A 26905-nucleotide genomic window follows, 5' to 3' on the forward strand; every position below is an offset into this window, starting at 1 on the left:
CCATTTTCCTAGGCACAGGTCATGCCACCGAGCAGAATGTAGTAAATATTTGTTAAGTGAAACAGTGAATTTCCTTCCATTTTAATCCTACCACATCGCTGCACCATTCCAATATCAAAATACTCTGCAAATGTGAGAGCAAACCAAGAAGTATTTGAGAAGGGAAACATATTGGCATAATTTTTCTATGTAGTCACATAAGCCCTAGAACTTAGATTATTTTATTTTGTGAGCAATACGGAAAGGGGCTGAGTTCCTTTCATGTATTTTATTTTCAGCTGCATATTTCCCCTACTGCTAGATAAATTTAATTTTTCTCTTTAATTTTTTTTTCTTTCCGTCTGTGTCCTGGAAAACTAAGGTGATAAATATAGGCAATCATTGCAAAGTATGACTATTGCAGAATGGGCGTTAATGTTTTCAAATTGCTGATGATTTTTAGGGACACCACAAACTGGCCGCACTGTCAGGAGCATTTGGCAGTCATCACTGGCAGCAGGAAATCAGACTGTAAATTTAGAAAACATTGCACCATATTCAGGAATGCACCTCCAAGTTACCTCCAAAAATGTCATGGTCATGTAGCTGGAGTTCAGAGTGAATTTCACTACCCTTTACTATGTATTTTGTGGTACACAAAAACTTCAGAAAGCACACTGGTCAAAGGAGAGAGTCAGTCTGTTTCATGAAGGTAAAAATTTCATCACAGATTTCACCTGCTATTGCCAAGTTGGGAGCACCATTTTGCACTGAGACTTTCTTATTATATTCTTCAACTTAACTGAAATTTTAAAAATTACTTTTCTTACCCCTTTAATGCTCATGAAGATAATTTCTCAGTAACTGCTTGTGTCAAGATAAATTGATAGGTTGAAAAAGAAATGTTACATGAGAGCTTTAATATCCTGGAGAATAAGATTTGCATTGTAACCAATGACCAGCAAGAAGACGGAGAGGGAGAATGTGTGAGAGAATGAGGGAGCAATAGAGGAGTGTATGGACATGTGGTGTGAGTATGTGTGTGTGTGTGTGTGTGTGTGTGTGTGAGCTAGGGACAGTTATATCCTGTGGGTCTTCCCGGGTGGCTGCCAAATGGAGCAGTCTTGAACTGCAAAACCCCACTGACACCATGAACACTCTGGGGTGGCCAGTGCGGGTACAAAGACCTTGCCATCTTGAAGAACAGAACTGCTTGCGACTAGGACCCTAGCCTCACCACCACCCAATCTGGTCTCAGATGTAAGCTGGGACCCTATAACCACTTGGGACAAAGACCTGCAGACTCATGAACACCAAGACTCCAGACATCCAGACTGCAGATTACCATGAGTCATGGAGCCCATCCCCTTCCCTGCTGGCCCGCTTCTGTGGCATAGCACCTGCCAGACCCGCTCTGGTGTGAGCAGGCTTCCTGCCGACACAGGGCATCTGTGCTGCCTGACTTTGACTCTGGGAAGAGTGAGCCTCCTGCCAACAAGGGCAGCTGTGCAACCCGGCCCCCCAAGCACACTGGGGACCCTGATTCTCCACGCGAGAGGCAGCACTGAGTACCAGTGACTTGACTCTTGGCGAACACATCTGGGGACTCTGTTTCTCATCGTGCATGTACAAGATCCCTGATTCTCAGTGCATGCACACTGAGCGCCTGTGACTCCAATTCTCAGTACATGCATAAATAGGGACCCTGATTTATGCATGAGGCTGCACCAAGTGATAGAGACTCCAATATTTGATTCTTGGCATGTGCACACAAACAGGGTCTCTGACTCCTGGTGTGCACTAAGTACTCTGATTTTTGGCATATACCTGTGGGGACTTTTTTTTTCTGTGCAGCGCATGCAGGGGTCCCTGATTCTAGGTGCACACATGCCAGGGGTTTCTGATTCTCAGCATGCATGGCTTCCACTGACCCACAGCAGCCACACATCTCTGTGTCGGAGCTCTTCAGTGACACTCAGGTGGCACAATGCTCCTGCTGCGCATGGCTCAGGACCCTACAATTTGGTGTTTGGACCTTCTGGTGATAGTTAGAATGGGGAAACAATTAAACAATCCCTGGAGGAAAGAAAAAGAGGAATTGCCAAGAAAAGAAATTTGTGAAACTGAGGCAAGCAATATGACAGAAAAATAATTCAGAGTAATGGTCATACAGTTCATAAACTGGATGGACAAGAAAATTAACAAACTATGCAAAAATCAGGAAGAAATAAAAATGATATAGCTACAATCAAAAATGCTATGGAAGGTTTCAACAGTAGACTAGAAGAAGTGGAGGACCGAATTAGCAAGTTAGAAGATAAGGTAGAGAAACAAGTCCAATTTGAACACCAATTGGAGAAAAAACTTAAAAGCAAGAGGAGAGCCTAAGGGAGCTTTGGGACAACATGAAATGAAGTAACATACGTATAATAGGAATACCAGAAGGACAAGAAGAGTATCAAGATTTAGAGAATATATTTGAAGAAATAATGACAAAAGACTTCCCTGATAGGGGGAAGAATAAAGTTTCACAAGTACAGAGAGTCCCAAACAAGATGAATCCCAAAAGACACATACCAAGACACATCATAACTACAATGGCAAATGATAACAACAAAGAGAGAATCTTAAAGGCTGCAAGGGAGAGACAGTTACCTACAAAGCATTCCCCATCAGACTAACAAATGATTTCTCAATAGAAACACGCCAAGCTAGAAGGGAATGGAAAGTGATGCAAATCAAAGGACTGAATCCAAGAATACTCTATCCAGCAAGACTATCAATCAAAATTGAGGGAAAATTAGGGGCTTCACAGACAAAAAAGAAGAAGAAGAAGAAGAAGAAGAAGAAGAAGAAGAAGAAGAAGAAGCAGAATAGACATATAGACCAGTGGAACAGAACATAGAACCTAGAAATTGACACAAGCCATTATGTTCAATTAATATTTGACAAAGGAGGCAAGAACACACAATGGAGTCAAGACAGTCTCTTCAATAAATGGTGTTGGGAAAATTGGACAGGTACTTGCAAAAAAAAAAAAAGAAACTAGACCACCAACTTACACCATACACAAAAATAAACTCAAAATGGATAAAGAACTTAAATGTAAGATGGGAAACCATAAAAATCTTAGAAGAAGTCATAGGCACCAAAATAGCAGACATTTGTCATAGAAATATCTACTGATATAACTCATAGGGCAATGGATACTAAGTATAAAATAAACAAATGGTACTACATCGAAATAAAAAGACTCTGCACAGCAAAAGAAACTAACAACAAATAACTAGAAAGCCCACCGCATCGGAGAACATATTTGCCAATGTTATATCTCTGATATAACTTAACAAAAGGAAGATAAACAAACCAATTTAAAAAATGGGCAAAAGACCTAAATAGACACTTTTCGAAAGGACATTCAGAAAGCCAAGAGACATATAAAAACATGCTCAAAGTCTCTAATCATCTGAGAAATGCAAATCAAAATGACAATGCAGTACCATCTCAAAGCTGTCAGAATGGCTATCATCAACAAATCAACAAATGACAAGTGCTGGTGAGGATGCCGAGAAAAAGGCACCCTCATGCATTTCTGGTGCTGCCACTGTGAGAACAGTATGGAGTTTCCTCAAAAAAACTACAAATAGAACTCCTATTTGACCCAGTAATCCCACTTCTAGAAATACATCCTAAGAATTCAGAAACACCAATCAGAAAGGATATATGCACCCCTATGTTCATAGCAGCACAATTTACAAAAGCTAAGATTTGGAAACACCCTAAGGGCCCATCAGCAGAGGAGTGGAATAAAAAACTGGTACATCTACAGTTTTAACCAATGTGATAAAAGACCTGTACTCAGAAAATTTCAGGATACTGAAAAGAGAAATAGAAGAAATTAACAAATGGAAGAATATATCATGTTCATGGATTGTTGAGAGCATTAAATGAATTAGTATATATAAGGCACTTTGCTTAGTGCCTGATACATGGCACTATTTATTATTGAAATGTTAAATATTGTCAGTCTTTTCTTTAATAATTTTTTATTTTCAAATACAGTTGACATACAATATTAGTTTCAGGTGTACAACATAGTGATTAGACACATATAACTTACGAAGTGGTAACTCTTATAAGTCTAGTACCCAGCTGATATCATACGTAGTTGTTACAATATTATCGACTGTGTTCCCTATGCTGTACTTCACATCTCCATGATTGTTTTGTTACTACCAACTTGTACTTCTTAATCCCTTTACCTTTCCCACCTAGTCCCCAACTTCCTCCCAACTGGCAACCATCAAAATGTTCTCTATATCTATGAATCTGTTTTTGTTTTGTTTATTTACTTTGAAATGTTATGTATTGTTATTATTATCCTCTTATTTCTCAAGGGATATCTACCCTCCTTGCCCTTCCTGGATCTATATTGGTGGAATGGGTGGTGATGCCATTTCTGGTGGAAATTGGGTAATGATGAACTGAGAAAAACCTGCCTGAGCTTTAGCTTGTCCTCCCTAGAGACCTTCCCCTACCTCTTCCCTGAGCATGTAACAAGCAGAGAGTGAGGCAGCCATCGTCTGTATCTCCTGGGTCCTCCTCTGAGAGACACAGGAAAGGCTGTTCCCTTTGGTCACTCCTCACCTTTTTATAATTTGAGGGCTACACATGCCATCCTCATTGTGCCTTTCACATCACGTGGCAGGTGATTAGTAACCTCTTTACCTGGTTGAACAAAGGAAACAAAGACTTGCCTACCTGCTTATTATGCCCAAAAAGGCTTAATAGAAGGGAGAAAGTGATTTAAAAGGAAAATTTTGCTTGAAGTGTAAGATATGCATAGAAGAAAGCCAGATTAACACAAAATAAGTAATGTCACAAATAAGCTATGTTACTACCAGATCTAAATTGATTTTAAAGGAGTATCTATAGTGAAGGGGTGACTTCATTAAAATGTTTAATCAGAAACTCGATTGGTCCTGGAACTGGCTTAAGGGTATGATTCATTCCAGTTCTCTAAAGAGGAAACTGAGACAGGTCAGTGTAACACATAAACAGTCTTCTACATGTATCATTTTAGGGGGACCCAAAAAACCTTTCTAAATAGAACTATTTCATTTCTGCTGCCTAAAACATATCGCTTTGGCATATAATTTGAAATTTCATAAGCCAGATATTCAGCTTAAATTTATCTTCTCTAAAATCTATAAACACAAATTGGGAAGAGTAGCAAGGTTATCACTCTTTTAAAACATGGTAGGAAAGTATTTGAACTGTGTTTTTCCAAATGTCTGCTGAGACTATCAGAACTGAGGGAATGAGAGTGTTGAGGATTGTGGTGCAAGTAGTGATTTGAGGTAAATGTTGGAAGAATCAGTGTGGACTGAGCAGATCTGTGTGGGATGAATGAGCAGGCTAATATCACTAGTAGAGGAATGAGCCTAAAGGGTAGGTGCTTTAGAGAAAGAAATTCTAGGAATAAAGAACTGAGGAGACCAAAGGTTAGCCCTCCTCTTCTTATGAAGACAAGAGGCTTGTTGTGTGTCATGGAATTGGAGAAGGTACCTGAAGGGCCCGTAGGGGGAACAAGAAAAAACAAACAGAGTTCCGAGACCCCATGTTCTACTTTCTCTTCAGATGTTCCATTTTATCTTACAAGGTGGGGCACAAATAGGTTTACAGTTGTTCTTATACAAAATAATACAATAATTAATAAATAATAATACAAGAATAAACTGTGTTTTGTATACTTACAACTGTAAACCTACTTTTGCCCGATCCTGTATGCTTGTGTGTTTGTGAGTTTCATAGAAAAGTTAAGGTGCTGTTTGGGGAGAGAAAGGAAAAAGTTCCATTGCTGAAAAACTTTTAAAAAAATTTCTGGCTTAAATACCATGCTTAGAAACAACACTGCTGTTCTGAAGAACTAATTTGTCAAAAATCATGAAAGATGGGATCTGAAATGAACACGGTCTTTGCCAGAACAGGAAGAAGAATCATTCCATTTTAAAATTCAATCGCTTTCCTTCACTGAAATTTGGAGTTTTTATATAGATGATATTAAGAAGTTTCATTTTATATAATTTTAACAAAAATAAGTAACTAAAATTGATAACTTAGTTATATATGAAAAACTTTGAAGTAGTTATCAGATTTCTTTTCAGAGTTGGTAGAAACATTACTTTGTGAAATTTTACAATAATATTTTTCAGGTTCCAATTTAAAAGATCTTAGATGTTAAACAAGGTTTTTAAAAGAGAATTTAAGAACGAACAATCACAGTTAACTTATTCTTCCCAATAAATTGTATGAGAGAAGGAAAACATTTCCCAAATGGGTAGCAAATGATGAAGCAGGCTTTGAAGGTACACTTGATAACCAACAGGGTGCAACGAAAGGAAGGGCAGAGAGGCCTTGAAAATGAGGTTAAGTCAACTGGAGTTTAAGAAAAGAAATTATTGGTCCAAAAAATTCTTTCACTTAAAGTTATTTCCCAAAAAATTAGTCATTTATTTTCATCTTATGAGCTTAGTTCCAATTTAGTAGACACAGGGAAAGCTATTTCTTTGACATTGAAGAAGAAAACTTGTGACTCTTTTATCCAGCCTTGTGCTCTATTTTTTCTATTAATATGCTTTTGAAAGCTGAAAAATAATAAAAATAAAATTGGGAAAGATGTTTAACTAATGGTTTGTGTTTTGTTTTTTTTTAAGTACGTTTTTATTGATTTCAGGAAAAGGGAGGGAGAGGGACAGAGAGTCAGAAACATCAATGATGTGAGAGAATCATCAATTGGCTGCCTCCTAAAAGCCCCTCATTGGGTATCGAGCCAGTAACCCAGCATGTGTCCTGACCAGGAATGAAACTGTGACTTCCTGGTTCATGGGTCAATGCTCAAGCACTGAGCCATACAGTCTGGGCTAAGTCAAGGTCCCCCTCTCCCCCATCTTTTCAAATCACTGGCTTCATTTCTTCTGGATATATTTTTATTTTTACCTTCATGAGGGATGAATTCTATGTCCAATGAGATAGTTTAAATATTAATATCTGTTTGGTTTTGAATGCCTTCTAATAATGTGCTATGTTTGGAGATAAATATAAATGTAAACAATATAACATTAAGAATTTAGACTGATTCAAATATTGAATAGTAGCCTTGTGCATGAGTCCATGAGCCAGTAGCTCTCTGTGGGACCTGCCACTCCATACCCACTGCCTAGAGGCTCTCCACTGCCCAGAAGTCCTCTGTGGCCAGGGTGGACCACTTGCCTCATTGCCATTTTTCTGCCAGGCCGCTCACACTACCCGCTTTCAGCAGTTCCCACAGAGACTGGGGGACTCCAGCGGGGCTGAGGAGACTGGGCACCACCATCTTGTTGTTATGGGCATTGCCATCTTTTGCGACAGAGTGATGGTAAATTTGCATATCACCCTTTTATTAGATAGTATACTGTGGAAATTGCTATCCCATGTTAGATAATTCTTGGCCTAGACTTAACAATTTAAATTTTTTTCTTAACTTGATAAGGTATAATTTTTATAATTTTACATAATATTTTTATAAATTCTTAGCATCACCATGACCATAGTTGCAAACCAAAATAAAATCCTTCCATGGACACATGGAACAGACTGACGGATCTCAGAGGGAAGGGGGAACAGGAAGAGATTAACCAAAGAACTTATATGCATATATGCATAGCCCATGGACACAAATAATAGTGCAGTGAAGGCCTGGAGGAGGGGTTGAGGGGGTAAATGAGGGGACATCTGTAATACTTTCAATATAAAAGATAAAAATTTTTTAAATCCTTCCATGGACAACTTCTTTATATAATTAAGGTAATTGTTAGCTAATAAATGGAGTATTTTTAATTATTTAAAAATATTTCTGTTAAATTATCAATTGTAAACCTGTCTTTATTAAGTATAGATATTACTCATATGAATTTATTTCAATACTAAAAAGAAAATTGAAGTTATACACAATTTAATACCTTAAATTCCTGTTTCATAGCTACAAACAAATCTGTAGCTACTAGTACATTCAGTGTAAACATTTCTCTCTGGTCTTTGAGTATTTCTTCTTCTGGCTATTTCCACTACTGTACTCATGATACCATTTTATCTCTCTAAAGCTGGAAATTCTGACATGGGGTATTCTCTCTAACTTATGCATGTTCCCTCTTAATCTCACTTTGCCTACTTGCTCATTTTCTAATGCTCTATCAGTTGATCACACTCACTGTGGATTTCCAAATGTCCAATCCAAGGGGCTCTTTTCAGTTCTCAATTTACTTAATCTCTCCAAGGCATATTATAATGTTGACCTCACCATTTCCTTAAAATGCCACCCTTCCTTTGTTCCTATGATCCCACAGTCTTCTGGTCTTCCTACTACCTTTCAATGACTCATCTCCTTTGCAGGCCTTACTTCTTCCTGTTGTAACTTTTCTAAAAATCCTTATCCAAGGATATGTTTATTGATTGAGGGAGAGAGGGAGAGAAACATCAATATGAGAGAGAAACATTGACTGGTTGCTTCTCAGATGTGCCCTGACTGGAAATTGAACCTGCAACCTTCTGGTATATGGACGATGCTCCAAACAATTGAGCCACCCAGCCAGGGGCTTGTTATAATTTTTTAAGTGACATAGGTAATATATGTTCACTGGGGGAAAAAAAGGTAAAGATGAACAAAGGAAGAAATGTCAACTGCCACCTGCTAAGAACCCATTTGGGAAACAAGATTTTATGTCTGGCGCATTGGGGAGCCATTGACATATTTTGAGTAGGGGAGTCAGTTGGTCCCAAAATGCCTTGCAGAAGTTATTCTAGTTTCAGAGTAGATGGGAATAGGGATAAAAGAAGAGTTAGGCAGCAGTTCAGAAAGAGACAGCAATGGCTTCCACTAAGGCCATAAGCACTGGAAATAGAGAGAAATGGGTGGATCTAAGAAGTATTGAATATTTGGAAGTTAAAAACAATAGGACTCGGTGATCTTTTTGGATAAGAACACACACGAAAGAGTGGAGAGAGAAGACACTTAAATGTCTAGGTTAGATGACTGGATAATAGAAGCAATCTGCTTATAGAAGAAAACAAGAGATATTTTATTTGGGACATATTGTCTTTGAACATCTTGGAAAATACAAAGTGGAGACATGATATATTTTTATGATATCACATATATAACTTGATAGGTATATAAAGCCTTAAAAATAGAGATATGGGCCATGGTTCATGAAATACTGCAAGAGGTCACATTTCTCTTTGAGGGTGTACAGAGTAACCAAAAAAAGTGATAGAGCTGATGGACATGCCATTTTATCCTTCGGCCTCCATGATAACTGAAGAAAGAAGATTCCACAAAGGAGTATTAAAGGGAAAATGTCCAAACAAATCAGGATAAATCTAAAGAAGTCAAGAATAAAATAACACAAGAACAAAAAGTGCCTACTGGATTCATACCACAATGATTCCTGATATGCATGAAAATGATATAAAGAAATTGAGGCAGCCAGTGGAGGTCACATTGAAAAAGTTTGGCCAAGAAGAGAAAATGAAAATGATAGCTAGAAGGGAAGAGAACTTTGGTGGTTTTTACTTTTGTCTCTGTTTTCTGTGTGAGCATGTTTAAATGCTAATTGGCACAAGCAGGATGGAAGGGGAGGCAGTGAAGGCACTGGAAGGAGTGGCCATAAGGAAGTGAGCATCCAGAGTAGATAAGGAGCCAGGTGAATACAGAGCTTGAGAGAAGGAACTGGATTTAGGCTGGAGGAGAGTCACTCCTTGTATAAGACAGATGGCAAAGAGGAAAGGAAGGATACACTTGTGATGGAAATCTGTGAGTGTGATGACTGGGAGCTGGGTGATTTCCCTTTGTGTGATTTCTCTTTTCCCCATCAAGTAGGACGCAAAAAATACATGCTGAGAGTGAGAGAATTGTGTTGGAGGGTAGGTAGTTTGAGGAGTGTAGAGAAGGTTTTAAATAGCTGCTGTGGAGAATGAAAGTTGAGAAAGACACCCAGATGGATTGTGGGGCAAAATTGGGAGCCAGAAGAGATGTCTGATTGTGAACATGTGTGCCTTTGCATCCATTTGTGAGCATGATTAGGGAAGTCCAATTGAGGTCCTAGATTTTAATTTGTAATATTGGTATGACAGAAAAATAGAGAGAAGAGAGCTAAATCTAGTTATCTAACACAGCTGACATGGTAAACCATAGAGTATAAGTCCACAACAAGGAGGGTGTAAATAGTATAGGTAAGTATCTCCCAGTTCTTGATCTCACTCCATCTCTTTCAGAGCATGGAATTTCTTGTTTTTAATCGAACTATAATTGACATGTAACATTATATTCTTTTTAGATATAGAACATTATGATTGAATATTTGTGTATATTGTGAGATAATCACAATAGGCCTAGTTAACATCCTAGAATTTCTGATAGAAATTTCTAGTAGAGGCAGAGATGAAACATTTTAATAAGGTACAGGTGTAACCGTGAGAATGGTTGACTAATTAATGTGGAGAAGAGGTAAAGATTGACAGAATTGAGGAGGCCAAGGTCTGAGGCTGAGGCTGAGGGAGGAAAGGTAGCTCCCTGGGTCAAACTGCTTTTTGTTGTGTGTGTGGGGTGTGTGTGTGTGTGTGTGTGTTTTATATAAGATGTCATTTTAAGTCACAGTTTTATTCACATTACCAAAAAGTATTCAGTAGCTCAGATGTTAGCTAAGGCTGCTATTCCTCTTATCATATAGGAAATATTGGCTGAAGCCCCTCCCCTCTGCTTTCCATGCCCTAGGCAAAGTCTAATTGCGGGAGATTCTATATGTCATCACAGCCATCTCCAGCTTCTGGTCATTTGCTTCAGGTTATATATTGTTTTGCTCTTGTAAGCATGTTGTTCTTATCTTGCATGGAGCTGGCGTAAATTTGGAATTCAACCCTTTTTTCTTCCCTCCCTTCTAACTTCTACCTCTGTGAAAACAATAAACAAAACCAAAACAAGAGCATTCTTATAAAATCATTATGAAGAAGAAGAAGAAGAAGAAGAAGAAGAAGGGGGAGGGGGAGGGGGAGGGGGAGGGGGAGGGGGAGGGGGAGGGGGAGGGGGAGGGGGGGGAGGAGGAGGAGGAGGAGGAGGAGGAGGAGGAGGGGGGGGGGGAGGAGGAGAAGAAGAAAGTTGGAGTAATGGAAAGGAATATATATTACAACAATGGCAACAACTTTCAGGTCATTTACTCCATTTGTCAGTTCTTAGAAAGTGCCATGTTTATTCTGAACTAGGCTTTCATTTTCCCAGTGAATCGCTTAGCAGTCTTTTCTCTTTTCTGCCTTTTCTCCTTAAAAAAAAAAGATTATCCTAAATCCCCAATCTGAGTGACTTAGTTTTCTCCAGGCTATACCTTCAATATCAGCTTCAGATCTTTTTTGCAAATTAAAAAAAAATGGCCCAATCATTAAATTCAGGCAAGAGATGATAGTGAATCAGATCACAGCAGTGGAGGCTATGAGAAGAGGTCAGATTCTGGATACATTTTGAAGGCAGAGCCAACAGGTTTTGTTCATGGCTTGAATAAGCACTATAAGAGAAAGAGAGAAGTCAAGGATACTGAAAAGTTTTTGGCCCAAGAACTGGAAAAATGAGTTGACCTTAGCTGAGATAGGAAGCCGGTGGGAAAAGCAGGCTTTGCATGGGAGGATAAGGAGTTCAGCTTGGTCCGTGTGAAATTTTAGGTGCATTTTTATATCTAAGTAGAGATGTCAAGCAGGCAGTCATATAGTCTGAGTTCAGTTCAGAGCTGGAAAAATATTTTGGACAAGTCACAAATAAATCTACCTAATTCTACTCTGTTTGTCTCATGATAGGTTCTGTGACTTAAAGTGAAATAACATGTCACAAACCAACTTTAATTGGTTAAAAAATAGTTAAGTTCCTTCAGCATCTCATCAACATTTTAACAAAATGACATTATTCAAAGACCTGCCGGATAAGACATGGACTGCATAATGATAAAGTTGCTGACTACTCTATTTCCTAGAACAGTGGTCAGCAAACTCATTAGTCAACAGAGCCAAATATCAACAGTACAACAATTGAAATTTCTTTTGAGAGCCAAATTTTTTAAACTTAAACTTCTTCTAACGCCACTTCTTCAAAATAGACTCGCCCAGGTGGTGGTATTTTGTGGAAGAGCCACACTCAAGGTGCCAAAGAGCCACATGTGGCTTGTGAGCTGCAGTTTGCTGACCACAGACCTAGACCATTTTATCCTACAAAAGTATTCTTTGACTTGCTACTAAGAACCAGAGGGAAGTCTTAGTAAAAACCAAAGCAGAAAACAAAAAGCAGTCTGTTCCTGATACTGTATTTCTACAGGACCTGCAGTACCCAGTGCACATCGCTGCTTGCCAGAGGCCCAGAATGCTGTGAGCCCTGTCTTGGGGTTCACTCGTCTCTCCAGAAGGACCGCCTGGAATATAACACAAAAGCAGGATTTGATAGGGGCTCAGAGACCCTCGGGGCCTCTTGGCATTCTTTATTCAGAGGTGCCCATCCACATGACCCCCAGCCTCCACTGAGCAGCAGCAACTTGACTTTTTCATGAGAAGGTCAGTCATGCCAGTTAATACTTGATACATTTTGGCACTTGGCATTTGTTGCAGGCATCAGGTTTAGTGTACAGTGCCTGAAGTATGTTTTTTACTTGACTAGTAATGGCTAACAACTGGAAAGCAGTTACTGTGTGCCAGGCCTCATTCTGAGAACTTTAAAATATAGTAAGTTTAAAAGCAACCTGAAGCCATTCCAAATGATGCTATGAGCTTCTGCCCAGGGCATGCAGAGGCTTCCTGCTTCCTTTTCCTCTAATGTAGAGTCAATTGCAGAGCCCCTTAATCTTTCCATCCAGCCAGTAGTCAAGTCATTCTCCATTTCTAGCATTCTTTAGAAGAAGGTTGTTAGAGCTCTGTTACATATTCTATTGATACCACCCAGTACTCTAGACCCAACACTCCAATATGTGTGTAGTGGGGTGGTCGGGGGAAGGAGGAGGGGACCTCACTAGTGGAAGGCTCATGAAAAGACAACATGGACGAAAGACAAGAGGACAAACTTAAGTGTGAGCTAACTTCTGCACAGACCGGCATTCCGTGGAAAAAGTAGAACCCCTTTCTAGCACTGCCGAGGTGGACCTAGGACAGGCACTCCTGTCACCAGAGGCAGACACCTCTGAAAGGCAAGCCCCTTGATTCACTTCACTGACCAATCAAAGGCTTTGCTCCAACCAGCAAACGTACAATGTGCTGAGGCCCAGGGTTCTGGTGAGCTGTCATATGAAATGAATTACCAAGGCTCTACGTCAGGATGTGAAAGTAAAACTGCTGTGTAGTTCCTACTGCCACAGCAGCCGAGCCCAGCTGTGGACAGCCGGGCAGCCACTGTGCAGGCAGATGGAGTCCAAGTGCATTCCTTGTTACCCGGCTGTGCACGAGTGCGGCAGCCTCGCCGCAGGGCCCTGCAAACTGGAAAACAGCAAATGCACTCACAGTTCGAATCATCTCCAAGGAACGCAAGATCTTTCTGGAAAACCCGCTAAGTTCTCTGTGCAGGCATGTATTTCTGGCTCTAATTAAAACTCTTCTTTCCAGTCTGTATTCACCCAAACAATGTTGAGTCAAACCACAAGAAAATCTGTTATCACTCAAGTTGGTACATATTTCTCATATAACTGAAACATTACATACTATCAGAAACTGTTAGACATAAAAGTAAGCATTGAAGGCAGATAGTGATCCTCATGCTATCTTGGATCTCACCTCCCAGAGGGCTCAATCAGATCACAGTGCATACCGAGGGCACGGGCTTTGAGATCAAAGCCTTTGACAGTGGAGGAAGTATTGTCAGTCCAACCCACAAACCATGCTTTGTGCCCCTCCCATGTCCTCATTCATGCCAACGTTGTAAAAAGTTATGTGTTTGAAGGATGGTTTAAAGTGCCCTATGCAATTAAGTTTTAAAGCAAGAGGGCTAGTTTTCCTCCAGTGTATATGTGAAACTACCAATAAATTTAAAGTCCTCGGGTGCACTTGGAGGAGAGGAAGGATTAAAACAAGAAAGGTTTTTGAAAGGCATAAATATGCCTAAAAGTTAAACCGGAGGTGTTTTTCCCCTTATAATATTAAGAATATATTAATAGTTGGAAAAAGTCTACAGATAAAAAAATATTCCAAACAATGTGTATCAATTCCATAATCACATGTTCCTAATTTGCACCTCACCTTCCTAAGAAAAGTACTCCTTTTCACCTTGCCTGGGTGTTAGTGATTTGAAACACATGCTGCTATTTACTTTCCGTTAGCTGCCTATCCAGTGCAGGATTCTGTACTAAGTTTCTGTTATGTGATATCTATTTGTTTTAAAAAGCATTCCTCTGAGAACTCTAGTTTGCTTGTGATGCTTTTAAGAAAAACAAAAGCACATATTCCTTAGCCTATCCTAAACCAAGACACATACTACATAGTACCTGTTGTTCAGATGGTGTTTTGGGAAAATATTATGCTTTTATTCCATATAATAAAGATGTAATATGCAAATTAACTCTCACACCCTCACCAGATGGCTGCCTATGACCAGGCTGGCAGGGGGGTTAGTGAGGGATGACCAAACAACTGAATAGCAGGCTTTGTGTGGTGACCAGGCCAACAGGGGGGACAGTTGGGGGTGATCAGGCCAGCAGGGGGAGGCAGTTGCAGGCAACCAGGCTAGCAGAGGGGGGCAGTAAGAGGTGACCAGGCCCATGCGGCGGGGGGGGGGGGGGGGGGGGGGGAAGGGCAGTTAGAGGTAACCAGGCAGGTGAGGGGTGCAATTGGGGGTGACCAGGCTGGTGGCCGGGGGGGGGGGGTAGGGGGAGTTGGGGGCAATTAGGCTGGCACGGGGGCAGTGAGGGATGACCAGGCCAGCAGGGACAAGGGCAATTAGGAGCAACCAGGCCACCAGGGAGGGGACAGTTGAGAGTGACCTGGTTTGCAGCAGGGGGCAGTTGGGGACAACCAGGCTGGCAGGGGGGAAGTTAGGGGTGATCAGGCTTGCATGGAGAGGCAGTGAGAGGCAATCAGGCCCGCAGGGTGGGGCAGTTAGGGGTGACCAGGCAGGTAGGCAGGCAGGCGAGTGATTAGGAGCCAGCAGTTCAGGATTATGAAAGAGATGGATATCCTAGGATCGGGCCTAAAATAGCAGTCAGACATCCCCTAAAGGGTCCTAGATTGGAGAGGGTGCAGGCTGGGCTAAGGGGATCCAACCCCCGTCCCCCCCCCCGCCCCGCCCCAAGCACAAATTTTGTGCACTGGGTCTCTAGTTCAGCTTATAAAACAGCATTAGCTACCTAGCCTCTCAGTGTATAAAGAAGCAATAAGTAACATTTATTGACAACAAAATAAAATTTAAGAAAAGCAATGAATTCAAGTAACAGCATAACCAAAGAGGGTCCTGGGAGTGCTTCTCAAATATAGAGCCAGTCATACCGTGAATACACAATATTCTATACTTCCAACACTGTATTAGTTGAGAATGTTCCTTGCTAGGGAAAATGGGCAGAGCAGGATAAATTAACCAGTAAAGATTAAATCAAAGTGCCTGGCATGTAGTAAGTTTAGTTGCTAATAAAATACTTTCACGTTGTACAAACATCAGGTAACCTGTGTGCCTAATGCTAATAAGTCACTTGAGGTACATTTAAGGAAGCAACTCTGACTTCCCACCACATGTACCATTCTATATCCTACTTTTCTCCCTTTGCCTATTTTTTTTTTTTAATTTCCCTCTTGCCTATACTTTAGACCCTTTAAATACTAGACTGCTGGGCTCTACTGGTCAAATTTTTAGTCTATAAACATTCATTCACTCACCACCATATAAAATATAGAATAAAGGCTTAAGGTTTATGAAAGAAATGTAGGCAAAATTACTTTCTCAAAGAGTAGTAGCACTTTTATTGCATTCAGGACTAGAAACTAGATAATAGAAAATGTCATTTATAGATTAGATTCATTAAAAGGGTCCTGCATTGCTTAAACGTTGTATTCTAACATCAAGCATGTGAGTGCACAGTATATGCTCCCCTCAGCAACCCTTGCCTAGCTGCTTCCTGGAATAGCCAATATGCTGCAGACTCTCTGTGTAACAAGAGGCCAACAACAAGCCAAATGCTATGACTAGTACATTTCGCACTCACACTTTATTGGTTTGTGTAGCATGAAATTATGTAACTGGCATCGAGAGTTTAGGAATAAATGCAACTGACTTGGAAAGTCAGAGGGGACCCTTGAACAACCATCATATATGAAGGAGTACGGGAAAAATACAGGCATTTGGGCAGGCACCAGGCCAAGGGGCTGCTCTCTAAGGGAACTGTGCAAGGTGGTGGTAACAACCACCGATGCCAAGTGAAACCTGGGTCATTGGTACCCATTGAGGTAAACCAGAAATGAGGTGGGGCCCAGAGTAAATGCTGGCAGGCACTAGACTGACCTCTGGGACAAAATTTCAGCTTCCTCATTCTTCCAAAATGAACCAGGGCTGGACTCTAAGGAGTAAATGCAGTATCAGACTTCAGAACTGGTGAAATAATCACCATGATAATGAACACCATTTATGGAGCACTTTGTTCTGGGCCCTGCATTTATGAGATTCAAATGCATAATCTGTATGGAGCCAAGCTATGTCATAGTCCTGTCATGACATGGAAATGTAGTCAAAGACACAAAAGCCCAGCAACCAAGTAGCATTTGAAAGTAATTTTATTCCTAGTTTCACTCTCCTAAAAATAGAGAGCAAAACCACACACTATTAATCTTTTTAAAAAAATCCTCCACCAACAGAGAGAAGTAGGTTTTTATAGAGAAGACCCACGGGATAGTATGGAAATTTTTTGATTAGTGATAGCCTAAATGGTTGCCTTATTTGGGAAAGCCTACTTGGCTGTTGGTGATTGGTTGTCCTTAGGTTTCATTTTCTCATATTAGCATGTGTTAACTCTAGTTTACATTTTGAGTTGCTTACATAGCCTACAAAGGCACTAGAGCCACTTCAGCTAATGGCCTCCTTGTTTAATTATATTAACAATACAAAATTCACAAAATTCATGAGGTTCCCTGAATGTCCCTGTTTCTCTCATACAGAATAGAATATTTCTCTTGTATCTCAGAAGAATGGTTATGTCTCATTTTTCTCTCTCTAGAACTTTACCCCTTATTGGTGAACTTCATAATTTAGGAAGTGAGTCTGGAAGCAGTATAAATGAATGACCAATTACAGGGGGGCAAGAAAGAATAGAAAGACAGTAAAAAGCTATGGTAAGCTTTCCAGGGGTGGGTGGTAAGTGGCAATGAGAATACAGAGAAGCAATATAGAACAATACAGAGAAGTGAATGACCTTGAAAAGTAAATATGGTAATTTGTTTGATAGCATGCAAAGAAGATAAGAGTGGGAGTTAAGTATGATACAGGAAGATTCTTGGCTTGAGCAGCTAAGTAATGATACCTATTACTGATATGGGATTCAGGTTTAGAGAGAAAACATTTAAAACTTCATTTGGAATATGAAGTTTGAGATAACTGTGAGACTTCTAAGTAGAGATAGCTAAGAAACATTAAAAAGAAGCTTCTGAGGTGGCGATATAAATTTAGAAAATGATTCCCCCTGAATGGTATTCAAAGTCAGGTAGTGAAAGAAACCATCTAGGAAAAGATAACAGAATGAAGACAGAAAAGGAATTTGTTCTAAAAAAAAAACAAAAAACAAAAAACAAAAAACAAAAAAAAACTTTAAGATTTATGGTTGAGAGAAAGATAAAGAGCCATCAATGAGTTGTGGGAAGATGAGGACAAATGGAGACAAAGAAAATCAAGAGACTATGTTAATAAGAAGCAGAAACAATTTCAGAAAGGAGAAAGTCAATTATATTGAACTCTGTTAAGGAGCCAAAAAAGAGAAGGACTCGAAAGTATCTATTGCTCTTTGCAACATGGAAGTTATTGATGACCTTTGAGAGGACTGTTTCAATGGGAAGGTGAAAGCAGAAGCAAACCTAGAATGAGTTAAATGGAGCTTAAGACCAGAGACAGTTAGTTCAGACAACTTTCTAAAGAAATTGGACTATGAAGGGAAGAAAATGAGTCAAATGGTAGGTTCTTTTTGCAGGTGGTGGTGGGGGGTGTTGTTTTTTTAAGATATGGAAACATGCTTTTAATATGGGAAGGAATCTGTAGAAGGAAGAGGTTAAAGAAAAAGTAATAAGAGATGGACTACTTTGTGGTAAAATGTCCCAAGGAAAAGGAAACTGGATGATACAAGTGGAGTAATGGAACTTGGATAGAAGGAAAGAGACATCAGGAAGGGGATAGGGGAGAAAGCTAGGTTAAGATGCAGTAGATTTGCAGATTTGGTTAAAGTAGTTCCTATCTAAAGGCTTCTATCAAGTTTATGAAGAATCCCTTAAAGATTATCTGCTGATAATGGGGATTATAAGGAGGAGTTGAAGAAGATTTGAAGTAGGCATTGAAAAGAGTGGGGAAGTAATGTATTAAAAGAGACATATTGAGATTGCTGGGCAGTGGTGAGAATTCATTTGAGATTGGATTTGCCTTATTGTGTACATATTGCCTCGATTAGGGCTCAGCTATTAGTGAGGGCATTGGAGAGACAGAGTTGGTTATGGTAGTATTGGACGGATGTCAAGGAACTGGTAAGAGAATAACTGAAAAGATGTACTATGGAATCTAAACTGGTTATAGAGGAAGTGAAGACGGGAGAAGGTTAAAAACAAAACAATAAAACATATATAAGCCAATGGATTAGATTGTGATGAGAATAAACAAGTAAGTTCAATGACCAAATCATAGGAGTAGAAATTGTGATTAGAGATTTTAAAGGTGAGGCTGTGGAGAGTGATGAGAAATAAGAACCAGGGTGTTACCCTGGAAGTAGGGGGCTAGAATGAGATAAAGATCATTGACAATGAGGAAGTCAGGAACTGAGAAACCAGATATCCTCCAGACCTCTTGATCAAGGTTTTCTCACATACAACCTTCTAAATGTTTTATATTTTTCCTTTCTTATTTAAATTATTAATCCACCTGGAATTGATGTTTGTGTATAATATGAGATTACCATTTTCATGTTCTATTTGGTTAACAAACTGTTCTCAGACCAGTTGAATAGTTTAGTCTCTGAATACTCCTTGAATTCCTTCCTCCCATGCTATTTCTGATTCCTGTAGCCTGAAGTATTATAGCACCCTTCAGTCTCTCCTCTCTACATAATCTTTAAGTTGCTGTTAAAGATATCTTCCAAAAATACAAATTTGACCATGCCACTCTTTTGATTAAAGTGCTTAAAATTTTTTCTGTGTTACATTTAGAATAAAACCCAAGTTCCTATTCTGGCCATATTTAAACTGTTTCACAGTATTTATCCTTACAGTATTTCTTTCCTTTCAAATCATACTTATTTTTTAACATTATCCACACTTTTACTAAAATATTACTGTGTAGGTAAAATATGATTCAATTAAGTGTTAAATCTTCATCAGAACTACTAATTATGTTAATGAATGATTTTAAAAGTTCATTTATTTGAAATTTATTGGATATCTACTATGCGCTAGGCACTATATGGTACTCTAAGTTTCAGAGTTTGTAATCTAAAGAAGAGCAGAAAGCATAAATCCCGATATCTTTGAAGAACGGAAAAATTTAAGTGTAGCAAAGTACATTTGAGCCAACTGCTATGAGAGAGATATGGCATTTTGTTTGATGGAAGTCTGTGGAAGCTTTGTCAAAAATTTAGGTCGTGAAAGATGGTTAAAATTTAGAAAATCAGAGAAGAAGATAGAAGTGCATTTTAGGTAAGGGGTAGCATCAATCAAGGCCAGAGAAGTGGGGAGTACAATATAGAGCAGGAGTACAATATAGGACAGGAGGAAGACAAATGACTAGAAGGGTAAAACTGAGGCCAGAGGTAAAAAAAAAAAAATACTTTAAGGTTAATAGACTGGCCTCTAGCTAGCATTGGGAGCCAATGATAATCTCTATTAAGGGACTGGTATAATTAGGTTGTGACATGATCAGATGGAATACAGAGATTAAATCTAAGAGGTTGCAGTCATAGTCTGGGCATATGTTGGCTTATCCTAGGAAGTGGGGAAACCAAAAAGAATGCAAGAGAAATTTTAAAGTAGAATCCATAGCAGTTAGATGACCGAAGAAAAGAGAAACTTGTCTAGCTCAGCTCCAGAAAATAAAAAAAGGTAAGAATTTCATGAGAATTTCCTGCATCTGACTAAACATCATCTGTATTTATTTGTATCAGCTCAAACAGGCTTTCTTGTACCTCTTTTTTGGTGGTTTTAAAAAATATTTAATATTTAAAAGTATTTCATAGCCTAACTTTATGACTTTAGATTAACAGTTTTACTCTTATTTTCCTTCTCCTCCTCCTTATGTGTGACAGCTTCTACTGCACATGGTTGGGTCGCCTGACCAGGAACTCCAGGAAGCTGCAGCCGGTTGCATATCGAACATCCGCAGGCTGGCTCTTGCTACGGAAAAGGCAAGATACACTTGAAATTCGAACAGACATTTCAAGCTATCAAATTTTGCATGACACAGAACATATCACTCCCATGGCCGGGAAGCTGAAATTAGGAAACATTTATTAGCAGATCCTTTACAAGCAGACAAATGCCTGAATGAAAACATATGGATGAAAAATATGAAGGATGCTGTTCATGCAAAAACTGTATGGATATTTTTGTTCTATTCAATGGTTTAAGGATCTGCATGTAATGAAATATAAAGCCAATAATTTTTTTATAATTTTCCAGGAATTGAGAATATATGTATACCACATTTTTTTCCAGTAATGCTTTTGTATTTGTGAAAATTTTAATAAAAGATATGGTCTTCCAGTGTGCAGCGCTATAGTAAATGAGTTTTTAGAATTCCCTTTCTGTTAAACCTATCTAACAGCCTTGTCATTATGGTTTTGTCGTTTTGATCACTTGCAACCCATGGGAGAGTTCTGAAGAGATGTGCTGATTTCACAAACTGTTATTAAATAGAATTCAGAATTAAGCAGCTGGACTTGAGAGATCATCCCGAGGTCATTCCAACTTTCTCCTAAATCTATTAAACATCTGAAAGATAATGTATAACTGTCACTTGACCAGATCATGCAAATCACAAAAACATAAGCAATGCATGAGTTGTGTGTTTTTTAATTTTGGGGTTTACACAGCATAAACAATGATACATTTTATTTCCCTCACAGGATTCACCAACACTTTTATTGAAAGAATGAACTTGTGCTGGTGTCAGGATAATATTACTTCTCATAAAATTGCTTTGAATTTCTGTATTTGTTTTCAGCACACAAAGTACTTTCTAAAAAGTGGCTACAAAAGATTAATAGCACTTTATCAGGTTATAGAAACATTACAAGCCACTTAAAAGAATCACATATGTAACCTCAGTGTACTGAAATGTTTGGGAACTAACTGTGCAAGCATCACCAGGAAAATAACTTTGTATGCATCAGCTCTCTAAACAGACAGTCTAGGTTAATGCTTTAAAAAGCAGGCGAGGAGGTTTTATGGAAAAATATTAAGTAATGTGTAGGTTTGTCATAATTTGCAGATGATTAACTAAATTGAGCTAAATGTAAGTAATTTGTATGAAATGAAAAGCCTGTACATAATGAATTTACCAATGATAATTCCTATGATTAAAAAGCTAAGGAATTTCTGAGAATTTTAAGGTTTTGTAAAACGCCAACTCATCATCACTGGTTTTGTTTTTTTTTTTAACATATTTTATTGATTTTTTTTTTTACAGAGAGGAAGGGAGAGGGATAGAGAGCTAGAAACACCGCTGAGAGAGAAACATCAACCAGCTGCCTCCTGCACACCCCCTACTGGGGATGTGCCCGCAGCCAAGGTACATGCCCTTGACTGGAATCAAACCCAGGACCCTTCAGTCCGCAGGCCTATGCTCTATCCACTGAGCCAAACCGGTTTCGGCAATCATCATTGGTTTTATTTTATTTTATTTTTTATTTTATTTTACTTTTTTGTTGTTGTTTTTTTAATCAATCTTTATTGTTCATATTATTACAAAGGTTCCACATTTCTTCGCCCCTCCACCAGGTTCCCACCCCACCCTCCCCCCTCCCCACCCCCCATTGTCCTCATCCATAGGTGCACAGTTTATGTTCAGTCTCTTCCCCCATTCATCAGGTTTTTCAATCTCCTTTTTTTGTTGTTGTTTTTTTTAAATTAATAAACTTTTACACTTCTAAGAATAAATTTTAAAATCTAATAATTTTAAACCTTGTTTTTTCTGCCCTGGGAACTGAGAAGCAAACTTGTTTACATGTAAACTTGCCCTTAGGCTATCAAAAGGTGTAGCCATTCAAATGTAAATGAACACATTGTTTAAAGATAGCTGCTGGCTGGAATTGGATTACCTGTTCTGGGTGGGAAGGGCTTGTCCTCCCCTTTCTCCATTAAAATTAAGGTGTTAGCTTTAAAACCTCTTTTTGGGAAGAAACCTTAAGCTTTCAGAACTTTAAGTTTTTCAGGTAGTAAATCAGTTACTTAGCATTTTCTCAAATCAATAATACCTCCACATGCCCAAGGATACACTTCAAACAAAAGACACTTCCAAATAGATCAACCAACCTCATCCAGACCCCACACAAGGCATTCACAGATCTACACCCCAGCGCTATAATAACTCAACACATCCAGATCTAAGCCTTCATCACTTGATTCAGCAGAGCCTCAAGTTCCCCCAAAAGTTTCCAGCCATGTCTGAGAGGCAGCCCTGGGGCAGGGGCAGGCGAGGAGCGAGCTGTTCCAGGCCTGGCTGCTCCGGGCCTGGCCTCTGTTGCTCTTGTCCACTCAACAACCAGCTGCTCTGGGTCTAGCAGCTGCCGCTCCCGGCCTGGCTGCTGCTGCTTCAGACCTGGCTGCTCCCGACCCGGCTGCTCTGGGCCCGGCCGCTCCAGGCCTGGCCACTCCGGCCTGGATGCTTCGGGCTTGGTTGCTGCTGCTCTGGGCCTGGCTGCTCCAGATCCAACTGCTCTAGGCCCGGCTGCTCCGCGCCCGGATGCTCCAAGACTGGCCGCTCCCAGCCTGGCTGCCGCTGCCCCACGCCTTGCTGCTCCGGGCCTGGCTGCTGCTGCTCTGGTTCTGGCTGCTGCTGCTCCAGGCCTGGCTGCCATTGCCTTGGGCCTGACCCAACTGCTCTAGCCACCGCCGCTCCAACATTCTGTCCTTTTTTTTTTTTTTTTTAAACGCATTTATGTTGCAATGTTGGCTGCTGAGTTGAGTTCTGACCTACTCTTCGATTTTTCAAGATCTTCTTTGTATTCTTTCTTAAGTAATTTTGCTATCTTTTGCTATAACTTGATTTCTTCACATTGAAAACTTCTTCGGTTTCTTCCTCCTCATCCTGGAAGCTCAGCAGGCTGGCCTGCAGCACCCCTTTGTTCTCCGCGGCCTCCTGCGTGGCTTCAGCCTGTTGCTGGGTTCGGTGCCGCCCAGGAAGCAGCCCCCAGCCTCAGCTCCGTGGCCCGTGCTCAGCAGTCGAGGGCCCAGCAGCACCTCCCCACCGGGGGTCCTGCCGTCCGGCTTCTTGGCGGTGCCGGGCTTCCATCATTGGTTTTAAAAGGAGGTTATAAAAAAGAATAATAGAAACAAGGAAATGATATGAAAACTAAGAATTAAACTTAAGTAATAGTGTAAATCCTTTAACTTTCAACAGTATATATTTATAACATTAAGGTTACCATGTGGCTGTGTTTCACTAACATTAAAAAAATATACAGAGAGATCCAGGATGGCAGTGGAGTAGATAGAAGTTACACTGATCTACTCCCAGGATCAAATTGGAATTACAGCTAATATAGAACAGTCCACTGAATAACCAACTGAAGACTAACTAAAAAGAAGTCTCATAAGTGAGGATTTACAGAAGAAGCCACTTTGATTCTGGTAAAGAATGGGAGATAGTGAAAGGTCTAGCCACATACCCACATGCAGTGCCTAAGAATCCAGAGGAATCTATCAGCTGTTGTAAAGGCTCCCCCTTAGCAGTGTAGGGTCTCAACTCCATCCCTGGCTCCCAAGCCCAGAGGATCAGAGCCCAGCAGAGGAGCCCACATAACATCTGGCTATGAAAATCAGAGGGATTCTGCCTTCCAAGGAGAGATGGGAGTCAGATGCCCTCTCAAAAGGCTAGCAAAAAATCTCATTCACAGCCACTTACCCTGAGCTCCACTGGAGGGAAAGTGGCTGGGAATAGAATAGTGTTGTATGAGGAGATATTAGGTTGTGCAGCTTAGAGAGAGAGCTGAAGAGACAGCCATCAAGGACCCAGTTGCAGACACCATCTTTCTTGGGTCTAGCACTCCCTTCCATATGGTATCAATAGCTTCACCCTTCCTACTCCCTGTCACCCTCCCCTATAGAGCTCACACCCTGTGGAAGAGTCAGCTGCCTGGAGTATAGAGATGCAAGCAAACTCAGGGGATATCAGAGTTGTGTGGCTCTAGGGTGGAGACATTCCCTACACCTTCCCATGAGCCTGACCAATGACAATCCTTCACAGGAGATCTACTAGCCCCATCATCCAGACTCCTAGGGGCCCCACCCTCTTAAGCTCAGGATTTCCACAGGTTTGGGAAGAATCCAGGATAGACTTGAGTTCTGTGGCTCTAGAAATTGCCCATTTTCCCTCACACACCTGACTGGTGCAGAGTCCTCCATCACATAGCCAAATATTGCTCTGTTTGGGCCTGATAAACTCTTCTTGCCTCTTCCTGATGACACCCTGAGGCTCCACCCCACCACAAAGGTCTGTGGACTTATGTTGAGTGGCCTCAGACCCAACAGTGGCAGCAAGTTTGAATCTGTATCAGTCTGGTGAACACCACTCGCCCCTACCTGGTGACTCACTGAAAACCTACTTTATACAACTCTAGTATTGCCAAAGGTTCTTTGAGTAACAGCTGAACAGGCAGCAAACAGGTGAAGAGGCAGCTGGCAGGGCATCTAAGGTGCCTTAGGCCAGTGGTCAGCAAACTGCAGCTCGTGAGCCACATGCAGTTCTTTGGCCCCTTGAGTGTGGCTCTTCCACAAAATGCCATGGCCTGGACAAGTCTATTTTAAAGAAGTGGCATTAGAAGAAGTTTTAAGTTTAAAAAATTTGGCTCTCAAAAGAAATTTCAATCATTGTACTGTTGATATTTGGCTCTGTTGACTAATGAGTTTGCCAATCACTGCCTTAGGCCTTTGGCTGACCAGATTCAGGCGTGGTGCTGGTGGAAGCTGGCCTTGGTATAAAACTTGGACCTTCCCATGCACTCCCAGCATCAGCAGAGGTAGCTATAGGTTTTGGATCACTTTGTAGCTCCAAACAGATTGCCCAGGATCAAGCACAGGCAGAATCCGATATTGACCTGCACCTGAGTCCCAAGAGGTCCCAGAACCAACACACCTGGTGGCCAGCTTCAGGAAACATCAGAGCAGGGTCCAATTAGCTTCACAAGTGGCATACCCAAAGGGAGATCTCAGGGGGCACGAGAATCAGATGAGGCAAATTCTGCTTCATGTGGTCGATACCTGCACAGTAATTCACACATGTGGTCAGGGTCAATCTGTCAGCCCCATGCACCGACAGGCCAATAGCAATTCAGGTTCAGCTACAACAGGAGGGCTCACATAACCCACATGAGGGATATCTCTGGAAAAGCAAGCTCAGGTGATCAGGGAGACTGCATCACTGGGTCCCACAGGACACCTACTACATAAGGCCACCCTACTAAGGTGGAAAGACATTACAGATCTACATAATACACAGAAACAAACACAGAGGGGCAGTCAAAATGAGGAGACAAACATGCCCCAACTCAATGGACAAAAACTAAAAGCATTTCTCCTAAGAAGAGGAATAAGACAGGGATGCCCACTCTTACCACTCCTGTTCGATATAGTACTGGAAGTGCTAGCCATAACAATCAGACAAGAAGAAGAAATAAAAGGCATTAAAATTGGAAAAGAAGAACTAAAACTGTCATCATTTGCAGCTGACATGTTATTGTATATAGAAAAACCCTAAAAACTCCATTAAAAAAAACTACTAGAACTAATAAATGAATTTGGCAATGTAGCAGGATACAAAATTAACACCCAAAAATCTATGGCTTTTTGATACACCAAGAAACTAAAAATACAAAACAAAACAAAAAAACAATTCCATTTACCATTGCAACAACAACAAAAAAATTAAGATACCTGGCAATAAATTTAACCAAGGAGGTAAAGGACTTAATACTCGGAAAATTTCAGGATGCTGAAAAAGAGATAGAAGAAGACATAAACAAATGGAAGACTATATCATGTTCATAGATTGAAAGAATCAACATCATTAAAATGCCATACTACCTAAAGCAATCTACATTCAATGTAATCCCTATTAAAATAACAATGACATATTTCACAGATCTAGAACAAACTCTCCAAAAATTCATCTGGAATAAAAAAAAGATCCCAAATAGCTCCACGGTCTTGAGAAAGAAGAACAAAGTTGGAGGGATCACAATACTAGATATCAAGCTATACTACAAAGGCACTGATCTCAAAACTGTATAAGAATAGACATATAGACCAGTGGAGCAGAACAGAGAACACAGAGTTCAACCCAAACCATTATGCTCAATTAATATTTGACAAAAGAGGCAAGAACATACAATGAAGTCAAGACTGTCTCTTCAATAAATGATGTTGGGAAAATTGGACAGGTTACATAAAAAAAATGAAACTAGACTGCCAATTTACACCATACACAAAAATAAAC

General features: G+C 40.2%; 1 protein-coding gene and 1 long non-coding RNA gene across 2 annotated transcripts in view; one reads left to right on the forward strand and one right to left on the reverse strand.

The window, feature by feature from the left end:
- ODAD2 (outer dynein arm docking complex subunit 2) overlaps positions 1–23050 on the forward strand; it is a gene marked incomplete at its 5' end in the record, with an annotated part of 176154 nt that extends 153104 nt beyond the window's left edge. The window contains one exon of the mRNA XM_084875757.1: positions 20499–23050. Coding sequence (XP_084731883.1) covers positions 20499–20612 — 114 coding nt within the window. The 3' untranslated portion in view covers positions 20613–23050. The remainder of the gene's footprint in view (positions 1–20498) is intronic.
- The window catches only part of LOC311618855, a 94316-nt gene that overhangs the window by 10897 nt on the left and 56514 nt on the right, over positions 1–26905 (reverse strand). The window lies entirely within an intron of this gene.

This window comes from Pipistrellus hanaki (assembly GCF_964339955.1).
Source record: "Pipistrellus hanaki genome assembly, chromosome: 1".
Taxonomy (NCBI): Eukaryota; Metazoa; Chordata; class Mammalia; order Chiroptera; family Vespertilionidae; genus Pipistrellus; species Pipistrellus hanaki.